This window comes from Eschrichtius robustus, chromosome 10 (assembly GCF_028021215.1).
Source record: "Eschrichtius robustus isolate mEscRob2 chromosome 10, mEscRob2.pri, whole genome shotgun sequence".
NCBI classification, from domain to species: domain Eukaryota; kingdom Metazoa; phylum Chordata; class Mammalia; order Artiodactyla; family Eschrichtiidae; genus Eschrichtius; species Eschrichtius robustus.
This window is the reverse complement of record NC_090833.1, coordinates 103,094,506-103,116,037: the sequence shown is the minus strand read 5'-3', so window position 1 is coordinate 103,116,037 and position 21,532 is coordinate 103,094,506. Positions and strand designations below refer to the sequence as shown.

At 57.1% G+C, this 21,532-nt stretch overlaps 1 protein-coding gene across 1 annotated transcript in view; it reads left to right on the top strand.

The window, feature by feature from the left end:
• The first annotated feature begins 5,995 nt into the window (after window positions 1-5,995).
• The window catches only part of GFRA2 (GDNF family receptor alpha 2), a 96,162-nt gene continuing 80,625 nt past the window's right edge, over window positions 5,996-21,532 (top strand). The window contains exons 1-3 of the mRNA XM_068552686.1: window positions 5,996-6,035; window positions 11,167-11,481; window positions 18,016-18,099. Of these exons, the coding sequence (XP_068408787.1) occupies window positions 5,996-6,035; window positions 11,167-11,481; window positions 18,016-18,099 (439 nt within the window). The remainder of the gene's footprint in view (window positions 6,036-11,166; window positions 11,482-18,015; window positions 18,100-21,532) is intronic.

Below are 21,532 nucleotides of genomic sequence, written 5' to 3'. Positions count from 1 at the left end.
CCTCTCTGGCATGGGTGCAGCTGCAGAGAGGTCTCTGAGGCCCTGGGGAGAGGCTAAGTAAAGCCAGATTCCCACCTCTTGCTGGTGCCTACCTCTAAAGAGAATGATGAAGCATGGGAACACAGACTGAAATCAATTAGAGAAATCAATGCCCCTGACTGCGGTATGCATTTCTTTCCTCCTAGCCTGGTCCCACCCACCCTGCCCCAGCAGCCCTGTTCACTCTTCGGGAATCAGAAGCTTTAGTTAAATCCCTGCTGGTCTCCATTCCCAGACTAGTTTGCTCTGGACAGGCTGGGCCTCAGGGATCTGGAGTGGCCCCTGTGGGGAGGGAAGGTTGGTGAGTGGGTCAGCCTGCCATTAGGAGGAAGGACGGGGCTGGAACGGGCCTGGGAAAGCTCATGGATGACCATGACTCAGGCCCAGGGTGCTGAGTTGGACACTGTGGCATGTGCCATGGTAAGACAGGATCCTTTCTAGGCTTTAGATTTGAACTCCAAGGATTAGGCCAGACGAGGCCACAGGAAAGATAAAAAAGAAATTTCAATTCTCATGATTTCTTTACTCTGTTGCTGGACAGGGCAGGGAGAAAGGGAGTATTTAAGATGTTCTGAATTGGGACATGAAAATTTATAGCCTGGAAGCCATTACTTTGCTCATTTATTCAGGGCATAGAGGTTACCAGGATGGGGCCTTGGATCCCAACTGCCAGAGTTCAAATCCTGGTTCTGCCACTTAAAATATGACCTTAGGCAAGTTATATCACTTTTTTTTTTTTTTTGCCTTAGTTTTCTCATTTGTAAATTGGGGCTATTAATAGTAACTACCCCATAGAGTTATTATAAAAATTAAAGGCATATCAACATGTATCTTGCCATAAAGTTGGCTACCTTAATTATTTTTTCCAATGACAAAGTCTGAGAAGTCAGGGCTGTCCCCTGGCTGGTCACTGTGGGAGTAGAAGGTAATTCCCCTCTTCCTTGTCCCCTGTGTTGAATCTATCACATCTTGCCGATTCATCTTTATAGAGCCTCTGACAACCCTCCTCTCCTTGTGTTCAGGCCCACCACTACTTCCTGTTTTGGACCCTCATTATTTCAGGCTGAGACTGTTAAAATCGCTTCCTAACCCGTCTCTTGTCTCCATCCTTCATGGAGTTGTCAGATCAATCTTCTAAAACACTGTTCTCATGCCACTGGCCTGTTCGAACACCTTCAGTGGTTCCTAGGGGAACAAAGACAAGCATTAAAGGCTTACCTCCACCGTACCTCCCGATCGGACCCTCCAGATCTTCTCTGCCAGGCCCCTCCCCACCTGTGCCCTTCGTTCCTCCCAATGCTTGGACTGTTCCTCAAATCTTTCTTACCCCTGTGCTTGACCTATGCTGTCCCCTCCCCAGAGTGCCCTCCTCTGTGTTCTGCCAAACTCCACCATCCTTCCAGGTCCATCTCGAATCCTACATCCCCCTGTGAGTTCTCCTGAAACCCACGGGTACTAACCTTTCCTTTCTCTCACTTGGCCCCAGTGTGCCTTTGGGCTGCTCGCTCTTTTCATGGGTACCCGATCTAACTCTACCTGTGCATGCTTCCATGGCAGGGGCAGTCCTGCTCAGGACCGTATTCCCCACAGCCCTTGGCACTGTGGTGCGGGATCCAGTAAGTTTGTGCTGGTTGATGGTTTGTGGGAGGCCCTGGGTCAGCTGCTGTCCCACGGCTGAGGGCACCTCCGCTTGCCAGCTCCATGGTTTCTGACACACCTTAGTTGCACCTCCTTCTTTTTATTCCTGGTTGGATTTTTCTCTCTGGGGCAAGGGAATCCTCAGCGTTCTTTGCTCCACAGAAGGAAAAGAGGGGATGAGATTCTGCTGGGAGTAGCACAGGTCTGGTCCGTTGAGCTGTGTGGCTAATGAGAGTGTGTGTGCGCATGCGTGCATCCTCGGGTAGGCCTGCAACCCTCCCCCCTTCCACTAGTCCTTCTGCTTCCCTACTGTTCTTCCCCCCCCAGAGAATCCACTCCACCAGACGACTAGACCTAGAGAGAAGAGGGAAGGGGAAGAAACTAACGGCCCGAGTGTCCTTTCTCCCTCTCCCTGCACATTATAACTCCCGGATCTGTGATGGCAGAGGGGCCATCTTGGGTGGGCAGGAGACACATCTACCCATGAGCTCAGGAGCAGCTGGGATGGGCCCTTAAAGTCTGAGGAAGGGTGTGTGAACGTGTATCCGTGAACCTAAGGGCATCTGTTTACACCTCCTGAAAGTCTCTCTCTTGACCCTCTACAAAGCTGTCTCTATTTCCCTTGAAGCCTCATAGCCTTTTATCTCTGGTTTTCATTTGCCACTTTGGCGTTTATGCCTTGTCATAGGTTCCGAATTCTTCTGGATCCTGGAGGAAAGGGGTGACATTTTACGAACAACTTTCTAAGAGTCAGGCATTTGACTAGCTGCTCTGTGTACAGTATCTCATCTCATCTGGACAAGGTTGGGTTTTTAAAAAAAAAAATCCCCATTTTATAGATGAGATAACTGAGGCTCAGAGAGATTAAATTGCCTATGGCTAGCACATGTCCATCTGTGTTTCCTCTGCAGATCCTGGCACGGGGCAGGGGTGCGTGCATATGGGAGATTCTTGGGAAATCATGGGGTGACACTTGGACTCTGCCATATCTAAGGGCAGTTCAGGTGGAAGGTGGGTCAGCAGAGAGTGAGGTGTAGTGGGTGATGCTTGTATAGACAGGAGTGAAGAAAGGGCCCAAGGTCAGAGGGCCTCATGGCCACAACAACGTCAGTGTTGGCCTGGCTGGTGTTGCCCACTGTCCTTGTGATGACTCTGTGACCTGGAGTCCCTGAAGGATCTCAGCCACTCACCTCCTGCTACTAGATTCCCCCCCCCCCCACTGCCACCATGGGAAATCAGTGGGCACCACCCCTGGGTGTTTATCACTGCTTTCTCAGTAAAGCTCTCATATATGCTTCAGAGAATTTTCCTTCTTATGCCCAGCCAGGATTCAAAGAAAGTTATAGAAATTGTTTTTGAGGTGGGGGAGGTAGAGAGATGTGCCTAACAGCAATTTTGGAGCCTGGAGTAGGGTCTTGGGAGAGGGAAAGTCCGAGGTGGGATACGGAAATGTGGGAGTGGTGGAGGGCATTTGGGCAGCCAGAAGGCCCAGGAAGTAGAAGAGGAGAGGGGGAAAATTTATTCACACCAGTCTCCCAGCCTCCAGCCTCTGATCCAAGAGTATAAGTCCTATCTGGTTTTCAACCCTTAACCTAAACTTTTCTGAAGCCGGTTCCTTAAGTCTCCCAGCATTTGGAGTGAAAATGTGAAGTCCTTTCCTAGAACTGAAGAGGCCCGGAGGAATGGCAGGGAGGGCAGCCCCGAGGGGACTTTCCCCAGCTCCAATCCCTAAGCCTTCCTGGCCCAGGTTCTCCACTCACCTGCTAGGGCCACGCCTCCAAGCGGCCACCACTCAATGGCAGGGTGACAGGATGGAGCGAGGGCTGATGCCCCAGGATGGGGCAGATGTGAGGCGTTCGGAGGAGACCCTCAGCTCTGCGCTTCCAAGGCTGGAGAAGCCGCGTTCCTGCCTGAATGCGCAAGATGGAAGTTGCTGCCTCTAGCTTTTCCACTAGCGAAGGCTAGGCTGTAGGTTTTGTAAGTGACCCCTCCCTTCGCGCCCAGGTCCATTTCTAGCATTTACTCTTTTCCAGAGTCTTGTTCATTTAAAAACGCATCTTAAAATGCACTAACACTTACGCCTTCGATCCAGCCCAGATCCGGTTTTGGGTAGCGCGGAAACTTTACGAGGCACTGTGTGTACCACGCCCCGGCACTTGGGGTGCGCGCGCAGAGCTGCGTGCAAGAATGTGTGCGCGGGAGCCGAGGGATGCTGGGCAGCTCTAACGCAGCTGAGGATGTGTCAGATGGCAGCGTGAAACTGGGGTGCCCGGGGTGCGTGGGTGTGCCCGCGCGTGTCCACAGCCCACCGTCTCGCCCCCTCTTGTCGGAACGTGTCAGCAGTCTCACCTCTCCCTCAGCCCTATCCCAGCCAGACGCTTCCTTTTTGGTGCTTCTGAGCGTTTACTGTAAATTCCGTGACTAAAGCACGCCGGTGAGCCCGGCCCGTGGACAGATGGATCAATCGCCCCCTTCCCGGAAGGGGGAGGGGACCCCACCCAGAGCCTCGGAAGCGGGGAGCTGCCTGCTGCCTCGGGAGAACTCCCCCGAGCCCAGCTCGCAGCCGAGCGCCGGCCGCCGAGTCTGGCGCGGAGCCCTGGCCCGGGTCGGTCCCGGGGCGCTCCCGCCGGGGTGGGGTGTGAGTCCGCCTCCCCGATCCCTCCCGCGCAGTTCGGCGAGGTTCACCGGCCTCCGATGAGGCGGTCAGGCAGCCCCGGCTCGGCAGACTTCTCCCCGCACCGGAGGAGGGAGACAAGTGGGGAAGGGCAGTCTCGAAGGGCTGCGACGCTGGGGCGTATAGGGGGCGAGCGCGCCGCGGGCGTGCGGGGAAAGTTCTCGAGCTCCGCGCGGAGAGCACACGTGTATGCGTACGCGGGGCTCGACCGGGGCAGGCAGGCTGCGCGGGGACGCTGGGGGCTGGCGCCGGAGGGGATCCTTCTTCTCCCTAGCGCCTTCGGGAAGACGCTCTGCCTCGGCTCGCTGGCCGAAGGACGCATCCGCCCGCGGATGGTGCAGCCCCGTCCCCAGACCCTAGCCACCAAGCAGGGTTTTTTTTTCTAGCGCCCTTCCCCCCACGCCCCCGGGATGGCTCGGGCGCCCGGCGCTCCACGCCTTCGGGCCTCCGCTGAGCCACCCCAGGCCTCCGTGAGCCGGTGGTCGGGGCGCGGGGGCGGGGGCAGTGGGGGGGGGGGTTGGCGCGCGGCGGGGGAAGGAGGAGGGTGCGGAGGTTTTGGTGGCTTTGGGTTGGAGCCCGAGCCTTTGCCGGGGGAGCCTGTCAGTTTCCGGCAAGGCTGCAGGTCAGTCCGGGGAAGGGCGGGCGGCAGACCAGAGGGAGACAGCGGCGGAGCTCTCCTCTCGGCCCGCGTTCCCCGGCGCCACCGCCACCGCCTTGTCGCCGCCGCCGCTGCAGTGTCGCTGCTCCGCTGCGCGCCCGCGCCTCGCGCCGCCAGCGCCTGGGAGCCCGAGCGCCGAGCCCCGGGCGGAGGAGAGGGGCGCGGGCGCGAAAGCCCCGGCGAAGGAGCCGCGAAGGGGGAGGGGGGCGGGCGGAGGGAGGAGCAGGGAGAGGGAGAAGGGGGCGGGAGAGGAGAGCGAGGGAGAGCCGGAGAGAGCGGGAGCAAAGAGCGAGAGCCGGGGAGAGGAGAGGGAGGGAGAGGAGAGAGAAAGACACACGCACGCAGAGACACACGGTCACTGGAATTCCATTAGAAAAAAGTGACACGAGCAAGGGTTAGCGGGAGAAGATTTTTCAAAATCTTTCCGTCGTCTTGTGCGAAAGAAGCGACTCCGGTCTCTGGTCCTCGAAGCTCCCGCTGGTTTGTTCCTAGGCGCTTACACCCGTCGGTGGATTTCTTTCTTATTTGCGCTTTATTCTGACCCCCACCCTCGCCGCTTCCTTCCAGCCATTCGCTCTCAGATCGCTTCTCCCCCACCTCCCCAGTCCCCTCCCGGGAAGCGCAGGGGAATCGGACCCGTGGGGACTCGCGCCTTCCCGGATGAGCTGAGGGGAGGGCAGACCTGAGGACCGGCTGTCGGCTTGGAAAGCAGATACACATCCGAATACGTGTATATTTGATTTTAGTGGGCAAAGGGGGCGTCGAGAGGCCGCCCACCGCCCTCCATTCCACTACCCCCTCCAGCCAGAGGCGAGAATCGCAGGACTCAGGATCTTCATCGGGTGGACCAGCTGGGATCTCCGCATTGGATTTGGGGCTGATTATCACTGCTTGGCTATTATTATTACTGTTGTTGTTGTTGTTATTTTTTAATCCAAGGGAGAAAGACAAAAAAAACAAACAAAAAACTGTGGGATTTATTTAACATGATCTTGGCAAACGCCTTCTGCCTCTTCTTCTTTTTAGGTGAGTATCTGCGGGTGGCGAGGGCAGCGTGTCCGCCGGAGCCTCGGGGGCTGCGCGGGCCGTGCGTTCGAGCGCTGGCGAGCAGCGGGGAACGCGGGGGGCGAGCGGGACGCTGGCGGGGGACGGACCGGCGGGGAGAGCGCGCGGCGGGGCGAGCCGGGCCCGGGCGTAGAGGAACCGAGCAGGGCCGGCGGCGAGGATGCGGGCGGAGGGACGGGAGCCGCGGCTGGCTGGTTACGCGGGGGATTGGCAAGGAGAATTATAACACCCAGACCATCCCCGCGCACACGCACGCAGACACACACTCGCTCACTCACACGCAGTGATAGCGCTCATTTCCCTCAAAATAATGGGTTCAAATTGCGGCAACTTAAGAAAAAAAAAATTCCAATTCTTGATCTGGAAGAGAGAAGGGAGGGGAGAGGCTCAGTGTCGTGGAAAGGAAAATCATGCCAGTCCCACCTTTCCCGGCGGCTCCCTGAGTCGATCGTGGTAGAGGGCATGGGTTTCTCCAGGAGCTCCCGGTTGTACATCTGTGGGGGCAGCCCTGGCAGCCATCCCCCACCCGCCAATCAACCTCTGGAAAATGCACCCCGCTTCCCACTCTCCGAACCCCTTCCTAGGGGCTCCACTCCCTGGAACACTTTTCAAGTTTCTCCCCACCGTTTGCCCTCCCTCCTGCCCAGACCTGAGCCAGGTGGGTGGGCGGGAGTGGAGTGTTTCTAGCTGCTGTTCAGTGCCTTCCTTTTGCCACCTCTGGGGCGGGGGACCCCATAGCTGGTGGGAAGAGATGGGAGGGAGGCCAAAGTTTGCTTCCTTGGGTGAAGAAGGAGAGGGGTGAGGGGAGAATCCTGGACTGAACAAAGACCACTGCTCATTCTGTAAGCCCACTCCCCCAAGGGCAGCGAGCAGGGGCTGCCTGGTGCCCCTGAACCCCGGCAGTCTCTTTCGCCCCCCGAATTACCAAGCCCTCGTCCCCTTTTTATGCTACACAAGATCTATCTCAGCTGCTTGGGAGACAGGGGTATAGAGGGAGCATTCTTGGGGGTGGAGGTGAGGAAAAGTGGGTGTTTGCAAGGCTGTGTGCTAACCAGGAGTCCCAGGCAAGGCTGCTGCCCCAGTAGGTGCTCCAGAGAGGGAGCAGGCTAACAGGGTGTGTGTGTGTGTGTGTGTGTGTGTGTGTGTGTGCTCTGAAGCACACATCTGCTTTATTGTGGGTGCTGCTCCTGCCACCCTGGGCTGCTGTGTAGCCAGCGGTGAGCCAGGTTGCCCAGATGGGTCACGAGGGCACCCTTTCCCTCCTGGAGGAGCGGAGAGGGGAAGGCCTGGGGAGGTAGGTGCAGATCCCGGAAACACTTGCTGGGGGGTGTCTAAGAAGTGTCCTGACTAGGACGGGGGGCTTGCAGTCCAGTCGATGTTGGTTGGGGCCTGGGCCCTTTGCCAGTTCCCTCCTCTTCCCCCTCCCACAGGCATGAGTTCCCCGGGGGGGCCAGGCCCTGCTCTAGGGTGTGGCCTTCACTGTCCAGCCTCCCGGAGCCAGAGGTGGCTTTTCTCCAGGCAGCTTTCTCGGGGTGGGAGGGGCTGAGGGAGGAGGCTGGGACGGTGCTCCTGGCCTACTGTGCTCCTGCGGCCTTTCCCGGCAATGCTCTCTCTCTGAAGGGGCTATTATGAAACCTGACCTTTTCTCCTACTGCTGGTTAAAAAACGCAGCTTTCTGGGGCCAAGAATGAGCAGGGCCAAGAAGAAAAGAAAATTGTATTTCAGGAAAAGCAGCCAGATTGCTTGCTCCTGAGCTGCACACCCCCTGGGCCGGCAGGGCTTCCAGATGTGGGCGCCTTCTGAGATCTCCGTCCCCTGGTGGAGAAGAGCAGTGCCAGCCCGTCAGTCACCTCCAGGCCCAGCCCCCCAGGCTGCAGGCAGGCTTGTCCCGGCTGAGGAGCCTGAGGAGAGACTGCTCTCCTGTGCACGTGTAGGGGGCCGGTTCAGAGATGTCCTCCCAGGTGTCTGTGACCCTAGTGTGTGGGGGGTTGAGAGCAGGAGAAGAGCAGGGTGCTGTCGGCATCCTCTTTGGCTACAGCCTTTCAATTCCCTTCCCATGAGAAGCCCCTTTCCAAAGCTGGGGTGTGGGGTTAACTGAGTGACCACAGGACGTTGAAAGGCTCTGGGTTAGGCCAGTCGAGAACAAGGGATAGGTTGGTGCTAAGGACATTTCAGCCCCAGGGCCCTTTCCTGGCAAGGAACCCATAGTTGGGAGTTCGTTGGAAATTCCACTTGGGGGAGAGGCTTTTCTGGAGATTGAGAGGTGATGGGCATTTTCAGTGGGGGGTAGAGTGAAGCATGTTCCTAGGAGCAGGGGCCTTCGGTGTGCCCCTCCCAAGGTTCTAGTGAGGTCTGGGGCTGGAGAGGCCTTTCTGGCCCAGCCTGCCTGACCTCCAGTGTTGACAAGCTCAGGGAGAAAATGAGATGGGGGTGGGGATGAGGGCTGGTCAGAGGGCCCACCTCCCACTGGCATTCTAGCTCTTGTGGGGCATTTGATGCACGAGGGTGGCTGTAGTTCTGTGTGGTCTCTCAGTCCTGTGTCTTTAAAAGCTGTTCTACATGTCTTTTTGCTTTCCTTGAGGGATCTGAGTTTTCTCCTGATCTAGAATTTGGAAACATCACCAGGATACCTTCCAACCTTTACTCTCCTAGAATTCTTGGCCAAAGGCACCGAGTTGCCATGACTTCTTTCTCTGGCTGGGCTTGATTGGTTCTGGGGGTCATGACTCCGACTAGAAGAGTCAGGGAGCTTGGTCGGAAGATGCACCTGCCCTCCTACAGAGCATCTCCCTGCCTGGGAGCCGGCAGGATGAGGGAAGCCCAGGATTCTATAAGGATCATCCCTTGGGGCTCTAGACCTCACCTGTAGGGCAGGGAGGAAGTCTCCTTATTGCCCCAGTTCCCTAGGCTAAGGTCCTGACCTTTACGCCTGGGTAGGATGCCCCTTTCTCATTTTACCTCCACAGTGCAGCCTCAGGTGACGCCAGCGGGGGAGGGGAGACGCCTGCTGGGATGCTGGGCTGAGCGGAGTCAGTGGAAGGCCCAGGGCTGGGCCGGTCTTGAGGCTCCAGCAGGCTGGCTACCTGGCTGGCTAGGTGGGGCAGCAGGTACCAGTGAGGCTGGGTCAACACAGCTGCTCCTGGGTGGCCCAGATCCAGCCGAGTCCCACTCAGAGACCCAGGAATTTGCTGAAGCCGGGCAGTAAGGCTGCTGCCTGGGCTTGGGCGGAGGACACTTCTCCACCCACACCTGGGCAGATGCCCCAGTGTTCATGACCACATTCCATGCTGGTTTCTTCAATGGTCTTGTCTCAGCCTGGCCACAGCCTTCAGCTCCTCCTGTCCTGAGGCAGAGGTGTGGTCAGGAGGAGAAGGGAAGTCTTTTGCTATGGACTCTGAGGGCTTCTCCAACCCAGGCCCACCCCTTGCTCTCCTAGTGGGGTAGGCCTGGCCCTCCAGGAGCCCATTCCTTGATTCCTTTCCCCTCGGCACTCAGTCGGGAGTGACAGGCTCGCGGTGCAGCACTCTGCCTCTAGGTGTCGCTGTCTCCCTGTGGTAGCTGCCCCCTGAGCAGGGCCTCCTTGGGGAAAGGAGTGGGAAGTGGCGGTTCTGGGTAGAGATGGAGGGGATTCTGTGGGATTGGGGACCGGGGGGTGGGGGGGACTTCTCCCTAGGATCTTTTTATGTTTTGGGGCAGGATGGAGTGGAGGAAGCCCCCCCAGATCACTCCTCGGGTCCTGGAAAAGCCAGTGTTGGCTTTGGGCCATGGTATGGCTTTTTTGTGGGGCAGGATCTGAGTGACGGGCTTGGAGAGGACCGGGAGACCGGGAGAATGTCTGTGTCCAGAGGAAGCCGTTTTGGGAGCTTGCTTTTGAAAGGACCAAGCGGCCCTTTCTTTCCCTGCCCTTCCCCTCCGAATCTCCTTACTTGACCTCTTCCCTTCCGAGGACCGTGGGTTTGGACACTTGAGGCCGTGCATGAGGAGGGTGGACTGATTCCTGCTTGTTCATCGTCGGGGAGGCGAGGGGCTGTGTGCGAGGCCAGGGTCAGCTTGCAATTGACTTGTTATTTGGCTTCTGGAAAGAAGAAAAAAAAGGGGAGACAGAGGGGAGAGGGTTTCAAGGGAGGGTGGGGAGGAGAGGAAAGAAAGAGAAAAAGAAATAGGGGAGAGAAAGGGAGAGAGACAGCCCGATGGAGAGGGAGAGAGGGAGGTGTGTCTGGGTGGGAGGTGTGGTGGGATGGAGTTGCTAGGTCTGCAGCATTTTCTTTGGCGGGGCCCGGGGTGGATCTTGTCCACAGGGTACGTTTTCTGTCTCTGGCTGCACTGTGGGACAGGAGGTGTGGAGGGCTGAGCCCCCCTGGAGGAGCGCCTCCCTCTGGGCTCAGACCATGGGGTCATGCATGTCTCTCCCTGTCTCCTCGGGAAGTCTGGGAACTCAGAATGGATAGACTGGGGGGTTAGAGGGGTCTTTTCAACCTGCGTGTGACCTTGACTTGTCATCTCCCTTCCTTGGGCCTCAGTTTCCCCAGGGTAGAATGCAGGGGCTGACTCTGGCCTCTAAGAGGCTGTGAGAGTTAAACCATCTGTTGCTGCTTTCAAGGTTTAGTCTGGTGCCTTGGATGGACCTCTGGCTGGACCCGAGGTTGCTGGGAGGAGGTCTGGGTGCTCTGAAAGTGAGATGCCCCCTCGGCCCACCCCAGGAGGCCCTGCAGCCGCCAGCTCTCTGCTGAGGCTGTGGCATCCTTCTCTGGCTTCCTGGCATCTTAGACTGTCTGTGGTCTTGCTGGGGCCTCTGGCTTTTCTGTGCTCCTGGGCCCAGGGCCACGGAGTGGAACCAGAAGAGAGTCTGGTAGGACCAGGGCAGAGGGCAGCTTTTCTCCTTCGGGTTTGAGGAGAGATGGTGGACTCTTGGGACCCTTTAGCAGCCCTTCCTCCGACCTGCTCTCTGTTGGGGAAGGCAGCCTTGAGTCGGCCTTGCTGTGCCGAGTAGAATGGGTGTGACTTTCCCAGAAGGGCCCGAGCCCCCAGGCCTGCCTCTGGGGTCGGTGACTGCGGCCCTCATTCGTGCTTGTCTTCCCTCCCCACCACCCAGACCAGACCCTCCGCTCTTTGGCCAGCCCTTCCTCCCCGCAGGGCCCCGAGCTCCACGGCTGGCGCCCCCCAGTGGACTGTGTCCGGGCCAATGAGCTGTGCGCGGCCGAATCCAACTGCAGCTCCCGCTACCGCACGCTGCGCCAGTGCCTGGCCGGCCGGGACCGCAACACCATGCTGGCCAACAAGGAGTGCCAGGCGGCCCTGGAGGTGCTGCAGGAGAGCCCGCTGTACGACTGCCGCTGCAAGCGGGGCATGAAGAAGGAGCTGCAGTGCTTGCAGATCTACTGGAGCATCCACCTGGGGCTGACCGAGGGTAAGTCCGCCCGCCTCGCTGGGAGGCACGCTGCGGATGGGGTGGTGGGAGGGCCTCCTGGGGCCCAGGTTCAGCGGGAGGGCCTGGTAACGGGGCAGAGTGGCCACAGCTCTCTCTCTCTCCACCTTCCAGGGAACCTAGAAGCCAGAGGAGGTAGCTGCCCAACCTAGGAGGGCAGCTGTTGTTGGAGAGACAGACGAAGGAGGAGGTGGGGAGGAGAGACGGTGGGGTGGTGGGAGGGGAAGTGAATCGGGGCTGGTTGGATGGCCGTGTGCAGTGGTGACAAGAGAAGGGGAGGCAAGGGTGCCCAGGTGGATGGACAAGTGAGGACAGAGGAGTGAGAAGGGGTAGGCGGCGTGCAGGCGGAGCTGTGAGGTCTGTACGACAGCAAATCAGCCCTTGCCGCTCCCCGCTGCCCCCCTCCTGCCTTCCTGCTCCCAGGAGGCCTGCCCTTCAGGTGGCTTCCTGACCCCGGGCCTGGCCTAGGCACCTTCAATAGAGCTCTGAGCGGCGTGTGGGCAGCGGGTCCCACAGCCCTGGGCAAGCCCGCCTCCAAGGCCCAAGGCAGAACCTGTAAGCCTTTCCCCGGACAGCCACCTCCCCCATTTCCTCCCCCTCCAGACTGGGGTGTGGAGGATTTGCTGGCCACCGGGGTCAGGCATTCACTTATTAATTCAGCAACTGTTTATTGAGGGTTTACTGGCTGCTAGGCCTTGTGGCAACAGTTGAGAACAGCTGAGGCAACCTCTGCCTTTGTGGAGCTCATGCTCGGGGTGGGGGGGGGATGCAGAGAAGTTATTTGGTAACAGTTATCTCATTTGGTGATGTGAGTGGAAAGCACTGGGTGCTGCGGCAGCACCAAGCAGGGGCATCAAACCCCTTCTTACAAAATCTAAAGCGCCTTCCTGGAAGAGGCAGCCTCCAAGCTGAGCTTCAAGAATGAGCTGCAGTTACCTGGTGAAGGTGTATGGGGAGAGTATGGGAGGTGGAGGGAGAGCTTGGGCAAAGGCCTGCGGGTAACTCAGGTTAGTGGAACTCGCTTACAGACCTGCAGGTAACTCAGTGTGGTAGAGGCGGGTGGAAGTGGGGATGGGGGAGGAGAGATGGGAGGGTTACGGATCTGGTGGGCAGCACCCCTGGAAGGTTTTACACGATGGATATGTGCTTCAGGACAAAGTTCACGTGGTTCCAATGAAGAGAGTAGATTGGAGAGACTGTTCGGAGGCCACTGCTGTGATACAGGCCAGGAATGATGGCGGCTGAATGAGGACAGTGGCAGAAAAGAAGGATCTAAGAGCTGTCCAGGAGGTAGAATCGACAGGTCCTGGTGAAGGGTCAGAGGAGTCAGGGGGGCCCCCAATTTTCAGTCTTGGGCAGCTGGGTGGGTGATGTGGCTGATCACAGTGAAGGTACTGAGTTGGGGGAGGGCTGGGAGATGTGAATTTCTTCTGGGGCGTGTGCCCCTCATCGGCCCCGCCCTACAGACAGCTGGGCACGCAGGGCTGGGGGTCACGTGAGGAAGAGCGACTGGACATAGGGATTTAGAAGTCGCCAGCAGACTGCAGGTGGTAACTGGGGCCAAGGGAGTGGGTGCAGTCACATTGGGAGGAGGTCAGGGACAGAGCCCCCAGGACCACTACCATTTAAAGATGGGCTGCAAGGATGACTAAGGAGGCTCTGGGGGTGAGGTAGGAGGGACAGTAGGACACCTCGGGAGGGGCTCACTCTCAGAGGAAGGAGGGTCACCAGCCTCTAAGACTTCAGGCCCAGCAGGAGAGGGGTGGAAAGGGTCCCTGATGCCCTTGGGGTGAGCGCCTTAGGTGGCTGCTGGGAGCAAGCCTGCTTAAGGGGTGCCTGGGAGCCGGGGAGAGGGGAATGATGACTGTGGCCAACTTCTTGAATTTTGGTGTGAAGATCGGAGAAGAACAAAGGATGACTTTTTTTTTTTTAAAGATGCGAGAGAGTCGAGCAGTTTAAATTCTAAGGTAGGATAGTAGTGATGGAGAGGCTGAGGTGAAGAAGAGAGAGGGGTGCTCTGTGGATCTGTGCCCCTGGGGGAGGGGAGGCGTCAGCCTAGGATCTGAGGGGCAGCACCGCCTCCAGCTGCTGGAGGGGGGAGGAGGAAACTGGGCCCAGGGGTGGGGCCTGGATATCGAGAGCTTCCTGAGCAGTGGCCCCGAGGGTTCAAATGTGCCCTGAAAACAGGAATAAGCGGACATGGAATTATTAATAGTATTACCACCATTAGTAACAAAGTAATTCCTCATGAATCGGGTGGTCACTCCTTCCATTGCTAGCAATGCTGGAGTCCTAGAACTAGAAGTTAGCAAAGAGAGGGAGCCGGCCACAGAGACGGGCACTCTGTTCTCCGTGAGACAAGGAGCTGTGTCCCCGCCCGCCACACCGCCTGACTCGTGCCCAGGATATTAAAGGCCCCGATTCAGCCAGCTGGGTTGTTTAGGTTTTTGCTTTCTTTCCGACAGCCTTCAGTTTCAGCCCGAGGGAGACTGGGCAGAAGGTGGGTGGGCTTGCTGTGGGTGCAGAATGGACAGGAAAGGGATGGAAGAGCTGCCGGCTGGAGAGTTGGGTGGGCCGCCTGAGAACCTTCCCATCGGACTGGCTCCGTGGGCATCACCGCATCAGAGCTCCGGGGACCTTGCTCGGAGCCGTGACGATGAGGCAGTTTGATGACAACAATAGGCATAGTGTGCATTTTATGCTGCCTTCTGCTGTGTCTTCAAGGCCCTTTCAACCCAGGAGGGCCTGACTGTAAACTCTCCCCGTTCCAAGGCTTGAGATGGTTTGTTGGTTCATTTACTCAACAAATATCTGTTAAGCACCTACTGTGTGCTTCAGAGGGTGAAAGCACTGGGGAAGCCGTGGTCCCTGTGCTGGCGTGTACAGGCTGGTGGATCCTTCCCCTGGTCCCACTCTAGAAAGGCAGATCCCTGCTTTTCTCCTTCCTCAGAACCCTGCCCCCCACCCCTTGCAGATTGCACAGTCCTCTCCCCCTGGGTCTTGGGGCCAGAGGTGGTTTCCGTCCAGGGCTGACCAGAGGAGCCCAGAGGCCTTTTTGTATTTTTTAACATCTTTATTGGAGTATAATTGCTTTACAAGAGTGTGTTAGTTTCTGCTGTATAACAAAGTGAATCAGCTATACATATACATATATCCCCATATCCCCTCCCTCTTGCGTCTCCCTCCCTCCCACCCTCCCTATCCCACCCCTCTAGGTGGTCACAAAGCACCGAGCTGATCTCCCTGTGCTATGCGGCTGCTTCCCGCTAGCTATCTATTTTACGTCTGGTAGTGTATATATGTCCATGCCACTCTCTCACTTTGTCACAGCTTACCCTTCCCCCTCTCCATATCCTCAAGTCCATTCTCTAGTAGGTCTGTGTCTTTATTCCCGTCTTACCACTAGGTTCTTCATGACCTTTTTAACAGCAGGTGGTGTTCCTCTGAGGGACAGGATCTTCCTGAGAGGGGGCTATTCCTGGTGTGGGGTGAGTGGTCTCCTGGGGAGGCTACAGGCACACCCTCCCTATTCCTTAAGACTCTTAATAACCTGGCTTGGGCCGGGGTGGGGGGATCACGGAGAGGAGAGACCCATGTGGGTTTGCACTTAGATTCTGGCTTCTCCTGCTGCGATTCCCCGGAGACTCGGCTCCACCTTCTGCCTCTACCTGAGGCTGAGCTCGCTGTGCAGACTGAGGCCCTCAGCGTGCGGGCAGAGCTGGCGGTGGCAGGACTGTGGCCTCTGCCGAGCTCCTAGACAGTCCCAACCGCAAAGGGCCTCGAGATCATTCTGGCGGGGAAGCTGAGACGCAGGGAGGCGAGTCGGGGGCTTCCCAGGGCACACAGCAAGCAGCTGGTGGGACCAGGCCCCCGACTCCTGGCAGGTGGCCCCTTGCCACTGCCCTGGGGGAGAGCTGTGGCCTTGGGCCTGTCTTCCCCTCTGCCGTCACCACCCCCGTAACCACCAGTATTTACACGGTGGGGCTGTCACTGTTGGCTGCACAGGGGACCAGGCTTCTTGCCTTCTCCAAAGGTGATGCTGAAGTTCAGGGTCATCCTGGTCCTGCAGACGTGAAGTGCCAAGGCCTCTCCTACTTGTCGTCTCCCAGGTCGTCGCCCTGGAATCTGACATCCTGGATTTGGCTTCAGTCTGGCTGCCAGGCAGCTCTCGGATTTCCCGCTGGTGAATTCCGCTGCAGGAGCAGGAGATGGAAGTTGAGTTAAATAGGACAGGCCCCTCCCACTCAGTCATGGAAGAGGCTCTTTTCCCCCAGAGATCCATCCCCTGTCCCCTTCTAGTCAATCACACTAGCCTATCCATACCCAGGCACGGTGCTATAGGGACGGACAGACCCTGCTCTGGGGGAGCAGCCCAGCCCGCAGAAGATTGCTCTGTGAAAAGTTAAGCAACAGTAGTACTTGTTTAAGAACAATTTGGTTTCAATAACACTTTTTACTTTTGGAGACAGTATTCATGATGGTTAAGTACTTGGACTCTGGAGCCAACTTCCTGGGTTTGAAACCAGGCTCTGCCACTTACCAGCTCTGTGACCTCGAGCAAGTACCTCAGTGTCTCTGTGCCCCAGTTCCTTATCAGTAAAATAGGGAGAATAATAGTGCCTACCCCCTAGAGAAATTAAGAGGATTAAATGAGTTAGTACATCTAAAGCACTTCTTTTTTTTTTAATAATAATCTTTTATTTATTTATTTATTTTTATATTTATTTTTGGCTGTGTTGGGTCTTCGTTTCTGTGCGAGGGCTTCCTCTAGTTGCAGCGAGCGGGGGCCACTCTTCATCGCGGTGCGCTGGCCTCTTCACTATCGCGGCCTCTCTTGTTGCGGAGCACAGGCTCCAGATGCGCAGGCTCTGTAGTTGTGGCTCATGGGCCCAGCTGCTCCGCGGCATGTGGAATCCCAGACCAGGGCTCGAACCCGTGTCCCCTGCATTAGTAGGCAGATTCTCAACCACTGCGCCACCCGGGAAGCCCCCTAAAGCACTTCTAATAGTGCTGGCACGAAGGCAGCACAATACAACGTCATCTGTATTACAAAAGTGCTTCCTAAGCTCTTGTGTTGTTTGGCTGCAGCAGATAGCATGGCTGGTCACCCCACCACAGGGAGTTTCTCCAGTGCCGGTGGGTAGAGTGGAGGCTGCTGAGATCGTGCAGGCCTGCGATGACCCTGCATGCCCCGGGGGTAGGTGGGATTGGAGACAGGCCTGAAGGAAAGAGTAACCTTTGGATTAGGTCCGTTGGCAGGTACCAGTGGGCACCCCCTGTGCGTAAGGTGCCCTGTGTGCTGGGTGTGGCAGGGCCTAAGGTGCTCCTGTGAGGTACAGTGAAGGGCGGGGCCGCTTCTCCAGGGGGCATGCTCTTCCTCCACGTCCTCTGGGGGTCTGTACCCTTCTCTGGGGGGTCTGCCTGGTATAGCAGACAGATGCCTGGTCCGTGGACCAGTGGAGGGCTGGTTAAGCCTTGAGGGCTAGCCTGCGGGTGACTTTGGGGGCCTGGCTGAACGAGCCCCTTGCAAGCAGGTTCCAAGGCTCCTCTTCTGGAGGCCGGCTCCCTCCTGCAGGTGGCCCCCAGGGGTGCTGGCCCACATGCTCCTCGTTAGGCGAGGGTACTTGCCCCTGGCGCTGGGCCCCGGGTGGATGGGAAATCAGTGTGTGAGGCTGTGGTCATCACCTGTCTCCCCTGCCCGCTCAACACACACACACACAGTCTGAGTGATTATCCATTGATTTCTCCTCGCCGTCATGTCTCAAGAGGATATTTCCTTTGCTGCCGAGGCATTGGCAGAGGAGGCTGGAGTCCCGCTGAGGTGGTGGTGGGTGTCCAGGGCAGCCTTGTGCCGTTTATCTCCTGTCACTCGCTTGTTTTTCTGTTCCCCGAGCCTCTGGTGCACCCCGGAGCCTGGAGGAGAGGGCTGAGAAGCAGCAGGTGGAGGGGAAGGAGGGTCGGGAGTCAGTGAGACAGGAGCCGCAGTCAGGCCTCCACCCAGCGGACCTTCAGCCAGTCAGATTCTCCTGGTGGCCTGGTGGGAAGCAAAGGGGAAATCCTGTCCCCTTAAGTCTGGGCAGAGCCAGCCTGGTGTGATGGGAGAGAACGCTGGTGTGAGGCTGGAGTCCAGCTCAAGCTCCGCCATGAGTAGCTGTGTGATCTCAGGCAGGTTGCTTCGCCTCTCTGGGCCACCTCAGAGCCCTCCCCTGTGAAATGAGGAAGTTGTACTGAATGACTGTGGAGGGTCCTTTGGCTTCAAATCCTGGGATTTGTACCTGGCCTTCCACAGGGTTCCAGCTCCCCTGTGCCTTCTTTCCAGAAGCATTCGGAAGTCCTTAGAAGAGGCCGGGACATGCAGAGAGGTCACGAGGGAGATGTATTAGGCAGTTCTGACCTGCTCTGGTTGGAGAGAAGTACCTTTCTCATGTGAAATGTGCAGCATTTCATTCCTAACCTGCCCTGTGCAGCACTTTGGGCAGGATGTGAGCCTGGGCCTGACACGGTTCTCTCTTCTAGGTGAGGAGTTTTATGAAGCCTCACCCTACGAGCCAGTGACCGCCCGCCTCTCGGACATCTTCAGGCTTGCTTCAATCTTCTCAGGTGAGTGGGCTCATGCTGGGGCCTCGCCAGACCTACTCCGGCCCCCGTGGGTGGTGGATCGGGCCTTGGGGCTTGGCTCAGGTGTCGGCTCGCCAGCAGGCCCCCGAACGCCTCTGAGCCTTGGGGTCTTCATATGTAAAGAGGGAACCATAACGCCCATCCCCAAGGTTGTGTGTGGCGTAAAGCATTTACAGGAATTGCCTAGAATGAGCTTGCCGTGCAGGAGATCTTGAATCTGAAACGTGGTATTGCTCTCCCATTTCGTCACCTGTCCTGCCTGGCTGGGTCCTTTCCAGCTGTTCTACTTTGGGCAAGTTACTCGACCTCTCTATGCCTCAGTTTCCTCTCTGGTGCAGAGGGGAGAGTACCTACCTCGCTGGATGGTCATGAGGTCAGAGTGAACCAATGGCTGTCCAGGGCTCAGCATGCTGCCGAGTGCGTGGGAGCCATTAGCCGTGGTTGTCGGCGTTCCTATCATCATCGTCCATTCTGCTCTGAAATTCCCCTCTCCCCTGGGGGCTCTGCTTCTTGAATCCCGCTGAGGAGAGCCTCTGCTCTCTGGCCACTCCCGCCTTGGCCTGCCTGGGGAGTGAGAAGGCCCATTTGAGCTCTAGCTTTGCTGGCTGTGGTCTGTGTACAGGAGCCCAGTGAGTTTTTTGGTTCTTTCTTCTTGGCCTTGTTCCCTCCGGCCTTTGGGTGACCCAGGGCAGCCTGCCCCTGCTCGGGCAGTAGGGAGGACCTTCCGGTTTTGGGAACTCTTGGGGCTGGGATGAGCTTCCTGGAGTCACCACTGCTGCTTAAAGGGGGCCAGGGTGGGCTTGCTTGCGGGCCCCAGACCTCAGGCTTCAGGCACTTTGTGGCAATATGTAAAATCTTCTGAAGTTTCTTTTGCTCTAAACCAGGGTTTCTCAACAGCAACATTATTGACATTGACCTGGGTAATTCTCTCCGTGGCAGGAGCCGTCCTGTGCAGTGTAAGATGTTTCGCAGCATCCCTGGCCTCTACCTACTGGGCAGTAGTAGCAGTCCCCCAAGTTGTGACAACCCAGTGTGTCTCCAGACACTGCCAAATGTCCCCTGGGGGCACAGTCGCTGCCAGTTGAGAAGAACTACTCTAGACTGTGAAATGAAAGATTCTCCAGTGAGACCCTAAGCCCTTTCAAATGAAGAACTCTCTAGGACAATGTTTCTCAAACTTTTTCTTTGTTTTCATTGTTGCCCCTCTAAGGAGGAAAGTTAATTCTCTGTAACTAGAGAAATACTATCTTAGTCTGCTTGGGCTGCCATAACAAAATACCTTAGACTGGATGGCTTAAACGACAGAAGTCTATTATCTCACAGTTCTGGAGACTGGAAGTCCAAGATCAAGGTCTGGCAGGTTTGGTTTCTGGTGAGGGCTCTCTTCCTGGTTTGCAGACATCAGCCTTCTCACTGTGTCCTCACAGGGTAGGGGTGGGAATGGGTGGGAAGGAAGTGGGGGATTGGAGTGGGGAGATAGAGAGAAGAGAAAGAAGAGAGAGGAGGGTGGAGAGAGAGAGAGAGAGAGAGAGACAGAGAGAGAGAGAGAGGAAGGTCTCTTCCTCTTCTTATAAGGACACTAGTCCTACTGGATTATGGCCCCACCCTTATGACCTCATTTAACCTTAATTACCTCCTAAAAGCCCTATCTTCAAATACAGTCACATTGGGGGTTTAGGGCTTCAGCATATGAGTTTGGGGAGGGGACACAATTTAGTCCATAGTAAATGCCAAGTATTAAAATTTTGTCAGATAGGGTTGAGTTTTGGAGGGCCACAAACCACTGTAATATCTACTTTTTTTTTGCCTACCCAGGAGCCCATTTTTGCTCCCTTGGGGGTGATACCCTCCTCTCCCACTGAGAAAGCATGCTCTAAGGGATTGAGATAGGATGGTACACATGTACTGGTGGGAGAAATCCTGGGCCCCATGGGAAGGGAGGCACTGGCCAAAAGGTGACCATCTGGACATACCTTTGGGCCCTGGTGGTGGGCAGGGTTAGTGGTGGATGGAATGGTGACTTCGAAGATGGTCTGTGCATTGAGTGGCCTGCCCTGGGCTCTCATCATACCCCGAAGCGGGGTGATGGCCGAGGTTCCCATCCTGCCTCTGCCTGTGGCACTGTGATGACTCAGTGATAAGCCTTGCCCATCCCACAGGGCTGAACTGGGTGATTGACTGACTGAGGCCCCTCCTAGCACAGGCATTCTGATTCTCACATTTCCTGATTAGTTTTGGGCCACTCCTTTTGAGGCAGTGCTAGGGGGCTCCAGCAGATTGAGGAGATGGTTTGCGCGTGGACGCTGTGATGGGGAAATCCCAGCAGCCCGACATACCCATTTCCCACCCTACCATGGGCTCAGGTGCTACTGCCTGGGCGGGAGCCACTGGCTTTACCTCCAGTGAAGAAATGGCTTTGGCTTGCTCCCTGAAGGTTGAAGGTCAGAGGTCCGCACCTGAGCTCAGGCCCCTGCTGCTTTCTGGACTGACGCTAAGTATCTTCCTGGCAGAAAATCTTTCCGTAATGGACTTGACACTCTGTGGGACAAGGATGTTGACAAGACAAATGGGGAGATTACCGGTCTGCAGCTCGCTGAATCAGCATCCTTCACCTGCTGCTCAGATGGAACTGGGCCCCACACGACCGTAGATCCCTGGGCCCTGGGGACCACTCCCCACAGTGAGGGCAAGGCTCCCCCTCACTGCCCCTGCTGACCCCGCTCCACCCAGAGCAGCCCTCGAGTTGGTGCACGGGCGGCTCTATCTGGGGAAACTCTGGTACATAGCTGGGTGGGGAGGCCCTGGCCCAGCCACCAAGAAACCAAGTGGGCCGTGGTGGGGAGCACGCAGCAGAAAGAAGGCTGGATGGGGAGCCGGGACCCTGATTCCAGCTCATTCTCTGCCACGGATGAGCTGATGGCCTTGGGCAGGTCACTTCCCTGCTCCAGACCTTACACTTCTTTTCTGAAGAAGGAAGAGGTGAGCTTAGAGCAGCCTTTTCCCTATCGAGGCGCACAGACAGCGGCAGCGTTGTTTGGTATCTAGGATGAGCAGAGCCGCTTGGAGCTCAGGTGGTCACAGGCCCTTGCCTGGCTGCCCTGCGGGCTGAGGGGTCAATATCTGGGCACATGTATCACCCACCGGTGGCTCGCTGGCTGGGAGAGCCTGGTCTGGGGGACCCCAGGTCCTGCACTGATGCTCCAGGATGATAGCAATCTGCCCTGCAGGATTGTATGGCGTCCCTCCCCACTTCTACACACTTACGTGCGGCTGTATGACGTTCCCCCCCGCCATCTCTGTGTGGAAAGGCTGTGGTGTGGGCCGTGGAGGCTCCTCTAGGTCGCACTACCCCCAGTCGGGGCCCAGGGACTTGGAGAGGTGTGCTTTTGTATCTTTGGGGCCGAGTTGCTACTAT